The sequence below is a fragment of the Physella acuta genome, unplaced genomic scaffold, assembly GCF_028476545.2.
Source record: "Physella acuta isolate Inbredline_101_S28 unplaced genomic scaffold, ASM2847654v3 ptg000548l, whole genome shotgun sequence".
NCBI classification, from domain to species: domain Eukaryota; kingdom Metazoa; phylum Mollusca; class Gastropoda; family Physidae; genus Physella; species Physella acuta.
Genome location: NW_026732067.1, coordinates 210,876 through 222,334, shown reverse-complemented (window position 1 = coordinate 222,334; position 11,459 = coordinate 210,876). Strand labels below are relative to the sequence as shown.

At 41.6% G+C, this 11,459-nt stretch overlaps 1 protein-coding gene across 1 annotated transcript; it reads left to right on the top strand.

The window, feature by feature from the left end:
* Positions 1-315: 315 nt before the first annotated feature.
* Positions 316-10,862, top strand: LOC131946186 (uncharacterized). Its single transcript, XM_059306838.1, has 2 exons — positions 316-407; positions 8,033-10,862. Exon 2 carries the CDS (start codon positions 8,103-8,105, stop codon positions 10,701-10,703), a length of 2,601 nt encoding a protein of 866 aa, XP_059162821.1. The 5' UTR covers positions 316-407; positions 8,033-8,102; the 3' UTR covers positions 10,704-10,862.
* The last annotated feature ends 597 nt before the right edge of the window (positions 10,863-11,459 follow it).

The following is an 11,459-nucleotide window of genomic DNA, read 5'->3' as shown; positions in this document are numbered from 1 at the left end:
CCCCAGCTAATGCTATGTTTTCCAGATGATTTCACCGACCGTCACGACCCCTACACAACTAACCCCCAGCTAATGCTATGTTTTCCAGATGATTTCACCGACCGTCACGACCCCTACACAACTAACCCCCAGCTAATGCTATGTTTTCCAGATGATTTCACCGACCGTCACGACCCCTACACAACTAACCCCCTTCTAATGCTATGTTTTCCAGATGATTTCACCGACCGTCACGACCCCTACACACAGGTCCACACAGAGACGGAAATGGCAGCAGCAGGAACCGGAAGCGCAGCGCCGAAAGGAGGTCAAAATGGCGGCCACGGAGGCGGGGCAAGTAGGCGAGTATCTTTCCAGCTGGAGGTGCTCCCGCGATCCAGCTCCACGGCGGATATCAAAGTTCGAAGGTTTGCGCTGCAATGCGCATGCTCTCAGTGGCGACTTCCGTTCCTCATAGTTTTCTTTATTTCTGTCCCCTTGATCTAACCCCCCAACAACGCCCACTCTATTCCCATTTCTAAAAGGATGGTTGATGTTAGTTTCCATGATTAATTTTTTTTTTCTTGGTTCTTCTATCATTGGTGGCAGGGCTATACAGATTAGAACTCTAGGGTTTAGGAACTTTTTCATAAGTCAAGTGTGATGCAACTCTGCTAGTTTGTGGTCAAATCTTGTAATTCAGTTTTGACACATTTCTAAAGCAGCGCTCAAGATAATAGCATTCCCGAAGACAATGCAAGAATATCTCTTTTTTTTCATTTTTTTTCTCAAATATTAAATTAATCAATTAAATATAAAATATTTAAGAATATTTTTTCAAGAACTAAATGGTAGATAACTTAATACTAACGATGACTAATATAGTCAGGTTAACAGTTGTTCACGCCGAATGTTTACTAACAAACTGACAAAGCTAGTGATATTCATCATGGAATTTTTGCGGCATAAAGTCGATAGAAGGTACAGCAAACTTAGTTAGTCACGAGGGGTGTCGATTCAAGAACCATTAGGCTGGTAGAAATAAAGGTAGTACTTGTTTTTTTTTTTTTTTTTTTTTTTTTTTTTTTTTTTTTTTAACTTAGGACTCCGCTGTTGCGTAAAAATATCTAAATACTAGAAGAAGAAAAGAACACACCCATAAATAACCTTTACAATAACAAGCTATTAAATTAACTAACAATGATTCGCTAATTTTAAAGCTTTAATGGCAAAATATTAAAGCTTTAGTCGCCAAGTGTATTGAAAAATTTTCTTGCTTAACCAAATATTTTATTTATACCATAAATTACAAACGAAAACATTTTTATGTTCTTAACTGCAGTTAATTTAAACCTTGTTATTGTGAATGTTTTTATAGTTGTTTATTTTTCTGATAAACAGCTTTAAGGATAAGTTAAGCCAATGTTAATTTCAGGCACAGAGGAATGGTTAGGGCTTGGATTAGGGTTATGTTTTAAGTTAGGGTAGTGGTTATAATTTTAAAAAAAAACACCTGTACGCCCTGCCAGTTATAATAGAAGTACTTTTTTCCATGAAGCCAAAAACATAAAATCTTATACAAAACAAATTTTAGATCTTTTCTAAAAAAAAACATTTTTTTCAACGATAATTTTTTTTATTGAAAATTCTTATTACTTAAAAAAAAAAATCCACACACTTATTAAAAAACATTATAGATGTGTATTATTTTCTGAACATGGAAAATTTCAATCTCTTTTTACCAATCTCCTTTGCTAACACTCGGTGTAGCTGTATGTATGTTTGTTTCCTGGGCTTGGCAGCTTTATACGAATGAGGAATACGAAACTAAATGTCGCCACAGCTTTTCTCCCTTTTTAGTGTTGGCCCCCTCGCACACTATTTTCCTGTTCTGTTTTCCAACAGGAATTCGATGTTTTGTACACCGTTGTGATGGGCTGTTGGGCTGTTTTAGGCTGACAGCAAACACACACACACACACACACACACAGAAGTACACACACACACTCACACACACGTGCACACATACACACAAACTAGTTTGAAAACAGATCAATTTTATGTTGTTTGGTACATACAGAATCAAAGCATAAGCGCCTGTTTTCAAAATGTTGAGCATAATGTTATTTATAGCTACGTTTTGAGTTCCTTGGAGAGAATGTGACAACAGGTTGTATTGCACAGTCTATACAGTTGTGTTGTATATGTGTTTGTGCGAGTATGTGCATGTGTGTTGATGTGTGAGTACATGTGACCTTGTGAATGCCTGTCCTTGTGTAAGTGTTAGTTATTTTAAAAACGTGTTTGTATGAGCGAGTGTGTTTGCAGAAGTGTTTGTGTGTGGGAGTGGGTAGGAGGCTGTTTATTCCCTCTCACGAAGCTCGTTATTATGCGATACTAAAACCACACGATCAACGAACAGAAAACAATGATCATTTAAATCAGAACGTCAGACGGAACTTTAGTTTTCTATCTCAACGTGCAGTGTCTCTGTCCAACCCAAGCATACCTATATCCCTGACTCCAGTGGCGTAGCGAGGTCGGGTGTCACCCGGTGCGGCACTTAGTGGTGTCGCCCCCCAGAGGCGTAGCGACACTTCCCGGGGACAATCTTTCAATCAATTTTCGATTTGCATCCCCCCCCCCCCCCCTTCATCAAACTTTCGATTTACACCCCCACCTCCCTCAAACTTTCGATTTGCACCTCTTAAAACACTATCATTTTTCTCTATATATTTTGCTATTTTTTGCCTTGGTGTCACCCCCCTAAATGGTGTCACCCGGTGCGATCCGCACCCCCCTCCCGCCCCCCCCCCCCCCCTCGCTACGCCTCTGCCTGACTCACATAGGATTAACTCTTGAAACTTGTCGAGAAAAAAAAATGTTTCGCCTTTAATGGAAATATTTCGAAATAAGTTATGAAACGTCTCATCTGATACGTCATGTTCAACGTGCCGGAAACACAGCCAATCAGCTGGGGCATGTCGTGAGGTCACGTGATTCCAACAGCCAATCACCTTACCGGTATCTGTTTGGTTTCTTCTCTTATGAAATCCTTACGCCGCCCTCGGGCCCTGGGTGTGACGTATTGCCACGAGTGTGACAGACTGGCTACCGGCGTGACAGATAGCCAGCGGCGTGACAGATGGCCAGCGGCGTGACAGATAGCCAGCGGCGTGACAGATGGCCAGCGGCGTGACAGATGGCCAGCGGCGTGACAGATGGCCAGCACCGGGCCAGGCTTCCGCTGTATGTGTCTTTGTCTGAGCGACCTTCTCTGAAAGAGCCACGAAGATTTATTGCCATCAATTTTTCCCTCTCCCTTGTCCATTCTTCATTTTTTTTTATTTGCCTCGAATGAATTCTTTGCATCCATTTTAGTTCTAAATTATCTAAGCAATCAAAAAATGAGATTCGATTTCTTTCAATTAAAATCGATTTTTTTCCCGCGCATTTTGCAATGTGGGGGTTGATTTCTAGCGTTACGCAACTTTTGATTATTATTATAAGTGTGTGTGTTAAGAGTGAATAGTTATTTTAGTCCCATTTTTAAAAGTGTTTTAATCACAACAAAGAGGAATTACTAAAAGAGGCTACTTTAGAATTTTTAAGTCTAGAGATAGTCTAATAAAATAGATTTAATGGTTATAATCAGTGAAAATCAAAATTTGATTTTAAAGAAATAAGCATCTTTTGTAATATATATATATATATATATATATATATATATATATATATATATATATATATATATATATATATATATATATATATATATATATATAGGCCCACCATATATAAAAATGTGTACATTATTTCATTATTTTTTATCTCTACATATATAAATATTGCAAGCTGGAATATGCTTGTTTGTGACATAAAGATTAAAGCTATGGAGATTTTTTACGCATGCGCGTATCTCAACCGTTGGTCGGATTTCATGTCCAACCCTTAAACTTTTGCCATCGATATTTTCATACGCGGCTGCCGCTCTTAAATTACATTTTTCATTAATTTTATTTTTTTTCCCTGGCAAAATGGCGTAGGATGACGTCACCATGGCAACAGAGCTGTGATGGGCGGGAACTGGCGTATAAAAAAATTAAGTATTACATACACGACAACACCCACTGGTGTGGCTATTTCCGTCTCAATATTCCTATATTGTTACACGAACGGGGAGGGGGGGGGGGGGTTAAACTGTGGGGAGGGGGGGAGTTAAAGTGTGGGTGCGTATTTATAGCAGCACTGTATCGTGTATGATTAAATCATGAATTCTTTTGTGAAAGCTGACGCAGTGTATTAGAAATAAAGATTTTTTTTTCCTTCGCTGTTTTAATTTTGTCTTGCTCGGCTTAAAGCCTATCTGTGGTGCCTTGGTCGGTGCTTTTAGTGTCTAGCATGTTGTAATGTGCCAGGAGTTTTAGGCCTACTTCACGTAGGTGAGTCTGACAAGTTTTTTTTATAATCATTTTTTACTTCCTCGTGTATACGAAGTATAGAGAAAGTATATTAATCGTACAAAAAAAAAGAGATTTTTGCAAATCTCGACGTTTTACACTTCCATAAGTCGAAAAAACATAGCTTTGCAATCTTGTTTTTTTAATGTATGATTTGTTTTGTGGAAGATTTTCTCTTCCGCTAAAACCATCTCATATTGATGGCTAGTTCTAACAGAAGTTTTGAGCTTGATACTTTTTTTTTCTTGATGATTGCGTCGCCGAAGTGTCTTGGTTTTTGAGATTTTTCTTTAAGAATACTTTAAGAAAATGGAGAATGGTTGCACAAATCACAGCTAGATCACAGTCTGTGTGTATCACATGGGGATTATCCGGGTTCAACGTGTATTATCTCGTTAATCCCCGATACGTTTCATGGCTTGATAAGAATTTTATTTTCTCCATAAATTAAATGTTCCGCTAAATTGCAGTTCAGTGAGTTTTTAGGTTGGATTTAAAAATGTTTCTATGATTCATTTCTTTTAAGTTTTCTATCTGTATTTTTCTTTTTTATTCTCGTCATATATATTGTAGAGATGGCGTTCAGACTTTTTTTGACGATATGCTAATTAGGTAAGGGGATGGGGAGGTGGGTATACAGGTGATATAATGATACAGCGTTTCAACTTTACATTTCTCAAAACTAACACTTATTCAAAACGTACTAGTTATCTTAGTGTTAAAGTTATTTTTAGGCGAGGATGGTACATTTAGACTTCATTTTAAAAGGGGTGGGGTGAAGATTTGAATTTGTATAGCCACGTGTGACAATATTGGGTTAAAAAATCGATTATATTGATGTCATTAATGGACGAGCCCTAAGAAATTATACACGTAGTCTCGACTTGAAAATTGATCAGTACTGATTCTTAATGTTTAACAACAACTAGCCATCCCGGGTGTGAAGCGGAAAATATACCAATTTCAGAACTCTCCAGCAGTACAAAGGCTTTGGCCGTCTAGATGCTAATCCCTAAACCCACCAGCAATTCAACGGTTTCGGCCGTCTAGATGCTAATCCCTAAAACTCACCAGCAATACAACGGCTTTGGCCGTCAAGACGCTAATCCCTGACCGTGCAGTCCCAACGCCCACATGGCTTCTATTGATTGATGTGTTCGATCTGTTTATCGATCACCAACCTACGCAATATCCGAACCGATTGACCATTGACCAATGTTTCAATGTGTAAACGTGTCAGATACATTTGACACTCTTTGTTCACTGGAAGTTTTACACTTCTCACGTTAACAATAGTTCGTTTCGTTTCATCTTTCCCATTTACAAATTTTTTAATAATTCTAAAAATATTTCTGTAAATACTAAAATGAAAAATAGTTTCTGTGGTCTGCCGAAGTTAATTATTCTCTTCTAGATCTAGACTAGTCAATGACAACCCAAGATGACGAGTTGTCTTCGTGACAAATCTAAAAACCGACATACAGGAAGGAACGGGAATTCGTCTGCTGGAAGATGAATGTTTTTTTGCCTGACCTCCCTTGATTTAACATGGCTGATTTTGTTGCTGGGTCACTTAATGTAGGGGGGGGGGAGGAGGGGAGGGGCGGTGGCGTTGATCTGGTTACCTGGAAATGGACAAGATGGCGTCTTGGGGAGATTCAATAATCTCAGGCCGAAGTTCAGGGGAATTAACCCATTTTGTCAAGTTGCCCTTGTTTCCACAACAATGCCTTTGTTTTTTTAGCCTGTGGCCCATCTGATGACGTCACGCTCTGGGTTCGTCCCGTGACGTCATGCATCTCCAAGACACGCGCAGTGTGCCTCACGACCGTGACGTCAAGACGCTTATGCTAATGACTGTCAGAATTCTGTTTTCTAAATGTTAACGCAGCTCTTAAAAATAATGTTAAAGGATAGGAATAAATAATGCTTTAAGTTTATCATTTAGTTACGTAAAAAAAATACAGGAGAAATGTTCTCATAACACTTGCTGAAAAGTAAGCTTGAAGTGGATAAACTTTTCGGTGCCGACGTACTTAATTTGATTTTTTAATGACAAAAAATAAGGAAATCGATTCTTTTTTTAATACTGGCTTAATTTAAAATTTTAATTTTTTTTAAGTCTTAGTACATGAGAATTTTTTAAACATAACTATGGTATCTTTTGTTTTATTATAATTTACTAATTTTAATTTTTTTTTATCATCATGTGTACCCCAGTTACTGTTCATGGCTGACGTCATATTCTAACCCACCCCCCCCCCCACCCCTGACGAGGCTAGGGGACGGTTGTGTTTCATTCATTAAGTCCATCGATTTCTCCTCACGCTGTTGTTTACAGTTTAATTAAAGTTTGAAATCGATTGGGTGATTTTTCCGATTGAAAATATAATCAGCCGTGGCATGGATCGTGTCATCTAACTGTCATATTATGTCATCTACATTGTCATAAGTAATGTCATCTATCCTGTCATCTATTGCCATCTATTGTGTCTATATAATAATCTAGCATATCACATCCATCCTGTCATCTACATTGTCATCTGTTATGTCATCTCTCATGTGTTCATGTATTGTATCATTTTAATTGTCAACTGTAGTGTCTGCCATCTACTGACATCTATCCTTTCATCTGTCTGTCCTATATCATGTCATCTATATTTTCATCTAGTGTCTATGGCATTCATCTTGTCCTTTAGCATGCTCTCTCATGTATATCCTATCATTTATAATTCCATCTTTCCTGTCATCAATATTGTCATTTACCATGTCATATGTAATGTCATATCTATCCTGCCATATTGATTTACCAGAAGATAGTCCAATCAGTCGAAAAAAAAAACTACACAATCTAATTTAGCGTGTAACTGACATTCGAATATTGAATTACTTATTTAATTTTTTTTTAAAGTTTAATAAAATGAAGAGACAGTGGAGATCATTCAGCGTGACTATCTTTCTGAATGTTTAAGAACACAGTTGTTGATCTTGTTGTAGGCACTCACAGGTAGTTCAAATGTATTTTTCTACCGCATTAAAACCATTGGCATTGAAGAAGTTCAATTAGTCAACACACAACTCCACATATCCACACACACACGTCCACACACAACCACACATCCACACCTCCCCCTCGCAATCCTCCCCTTACCCCCACCTGCCTCAAATACTCCCCTCCTAGTCACGCCCACCGCCACATACCTCTTGCTTACACCCCTATCTAAGCACACCCCTGTCTCCCCTCTCTCTCTGTTTTACGTGCTTGATCTAGTCTTGTAATGCTAACCAATAAGTCCCAGTCTTCGTACATTTGTCGAGACTGTTTTCATATTTTTACAACACTAAAATATAATTAACGCGTCAACATTTTTACTTACTATCTTATATTTCAAAGAAAAGTGTAAAAAACCGAAAAAATTATCTTTTAAATTTTCTTTTGATATATTAAAATATATTAATTATATTTTTTAATATAAACTAAATGTAAAAGTAAAAGTACTATACTATATTTTTTTTGTTACTGTTATTCAATTTCAATCCCATGCTATAAGTGTATTAGTCTTTGTGTAACGCATTTGTTATCTCCCCTATAGGTACATTGAAGGCGACTTTCATCATCTGAAGCACTCCAAGATTGGTCGCCCGTTACCCCGCCAATTATCCATGGGAGGGGCCGGCTCCGCCATCCCAGGTCGCATTCTACTCGACGACCCCCACTTCCGGTTCTCCTCCCTGGACGAGCGACTGACGAGCCTCACTACCACGGCGCACGAGACACTACGAGCCATCAAAGACCTTCACCCCACGGCCCCCCAGCAGCCGGCTCAACCAGCTCACAGGGATCCCAGAAGGACGAGCCTAGATAGAGAAAGTGCTTCAAAACCAGCGCACGATTCGCTGCTTTCTCTCGATCAGCTCAAACCAAACCGAGACTGCCCGTCTCCAACGTACAGACCTCCTAGAGGTCTAAAAAACTCTCCGTCGCCGACCTTCGCGTTAGTCAAAGACAGCAGTAACAAAAACTCGCCTTCACCGCCTTTCAGACCAATCCACGAAAGCCCTTCGAGTTCTTCGCCCTTGTTGCTACGCGACGCCGGCGCCAAAAGCTCCCCACCTTCTCCGTTTAGGCCTATAACTATAACCGAGGGCGCCATGAGAAGCTCCCCGTCGCCCCCATACAAGCCCGTGCGGACGCAAGTCTCCGTGGAGGTCCACCACCAACACCACGCCGCGGCCAGTGACGGCGGCAGCCACAGCGGCAACAGCTCAGAAGAACAACATCATCTTCTCCTGGGTCGCCTGGTGCGAGCCCGACCCACCTCCGATTTGTTCACGACGGTAAAAAGCAGCGGAGCGTCCCGGATCAAATCCCACCATAAAACAGTGTATTCGCATAGTTTAGAATCGGCCACGCCATCAAAACAAGTGTCGTACCGCAACAACAGAAAAGTCAGAAGCCACGACGATTTCGTCGAAGACTACGACGTTCTTAAAATAACGGAATTTTCCAAAGGCCCGTTTTACAACTCCGATTACGATATCATAGCTGAGCTGGGTTCGCCTTCCGGGTCAAAGGTCAGATACAACGACACCGGAAGTCTTGAGCAACTCAACGATGGGGAGTTTGGGGGAGAGCTGGGAGCAGAGAGCCTGCCTATAGGGGCAGATAAGAAAGATCCAGAACATTCGGAGGACACGGAGGATAGCGTGGAGACGATCAACGGAAACCGGAAGTACAGAGCACTATGGCGTCTCCGGGCTACACTCGAGGAGGAAGAAGAATGCAGCGACACGATCAGGATGGAGGATATGACGTCACCTGACGACTCGCCAGACAGGGAGCACGTGACGCCCAACACGACCTCCTTCGAATCGAACGCCCAGAGCGACCCCTGCCCCAGCGACCACCGGGACAGCGGCATACAATTCGAGAGCTCGCCGTCTGCCCGGCTGGCGAACCAGGTGAACTTCCTACACCCCAACTACGAGAACCGACGCCAGAACTACCGCAACGTCCTCAACAACCGTTTCCAGAGGGGAAACCAGTCCACCAGCGTGGAGAACAGCTTCGACAGCGTAGAAACCGACGGGGAGGTGTCGGACACATCCCGCTACGAGGTGACCACAACCTCTTTTGAATCTTCCACGACGACAACAACCGAGAACACGGACAGCACCACGGAGAGTCAGGCCAGCAAGCTGAGACAGATGAAAGCGGACAGCGGGTACAAGTCGCTGGAGACTCAGCAACAGAACTCGAGGGAGCTCGTTGAACACGAGACCGCCAAGTGGGACACGAGAGTCAGCATCGACTGCTGCGAGGGAATCTCCTCCCGGCGAGACAGCAAAGCCAGCGTTGACGGCGTCGTGGGGTTCGCTATCCGGAGAAGCAGCAAAGCTGAAGTCGAGCGCTTGGAGGGGATATGTCAGGCGTGCGGTAACAGCGGCGTGACCGTGTCGGGTGTCGACACCCATGTCACGTTTCAAAGAGACCGACGCAACAGCGGACATGTTTTAAACCAAAGAAGCGAAAGCCTAAGAAAATCCCCGCCCACGCCGTCTTACTTTGATAGAAGAAACGGAAAAACTGCGTCAAAGAAACGCAGGGAATACTCACGAGAGAGACAAACTGTTCAGGTTTACGAGAGTATAAACGAACCCGAAACAGATTCGCATTCGGGTTTACATTCCGGCGACAGCTTTGAAGATAGCTCAATACCGAATAAAATTTCAGTCTTTGCTCGTTTTTTCAAGTCCCACCCTCGTGGGCACCGAACGCAATATCTCGCGAGAGATTATAGCATCGACGAGAAAACGAACTCAATTTTTAACGAATTTGTTCGCCAAGAACTTCCCCCGCCCGGGCGCGAGGCAACGGGAAACTGCAGACTCGGGATACGAAGGTCGCCGAGAATGCATCGACATCGCTTACAACGGAAACACACGGAGCCGGCGCTGCTCAACGAAGACAGAACTAGCCGACGGGACCGACTTGCGCCGAGCATGCGCAGTGCCAGTTTAGGAAGTGACAGCAGCGCGAGTTCGGCTCGGCGGATCTCGCCGCAGGACAGCATCGAGGAGGAAGAGGACGAGGCAGCCGAAGAGATGCTGCACCCCAAAAGACTCTCTGCCTGGTCGAACGCCGGCGGCCGGTCGCCGGTCAGCTTCGTGCAGCGGCAGTTTCATAACGTGACGATTCATGACAGGTCCATTCCAATCATCAAACTCCCAGGGGACGAGAACCACGAGACCTCTGTACATTAACCAACTTCTACTCTAGGCTGGATATCGTCAGACTATTCAAATGTTATTTCAAAACACGTTAATGTCTATGTTGAAATTTTAATGCCTACCATTGTTTATTTTGTTAAAAGTCTAAACTGTATTATACCATGTTTCCCACGTATAGTTTTTAAGCTACTACTGAGCGAGACATTGTGAAACAGCGGAGGAAAAAATCAATACAACTGTTAATTCAAACCATAATCTTGTTAACAAACAAACAACATATTTTCTTGTTTTCCTGCTTTTTAAATTTACAAAAGTATTTTTTTTAATCACTGAAGCTAGTTATCTTTTTTAAATTGTATGAGGTTAATTTCTTTTAAACATTACAATATAATGTTTTTTAGCTTCCACAAATCAGATGAAATAGGAAAAATCTTTTCTTGCATCTTTATAAAGTGGTCTTTGATCTTAAACAAACACAGGTATCTTGTAAAGAAAATGGACAGGTCATAGGACCTATCAACTTAATTAGAGGAAGTCACTATCCGGTCTCAAAATTTCATGCCTAGTCAATCCTGTGTCATAAAATAATTTAACCAGTCACTACAACTGTGATAAAATAACTCGACCAGTCACCTTTCTGTCACAAAGATTGTGACATTGTTTTGTTTCTCCCCGCTGTGTCAAGTATTACTACATAAAACCATCCCGGTGTACGTGATAGTCAATCGTGGCTACCTCCTTTGTGTTTCTTCTTTCGTGACTTCACACAGAAGAGCTCTCTGTGATGGT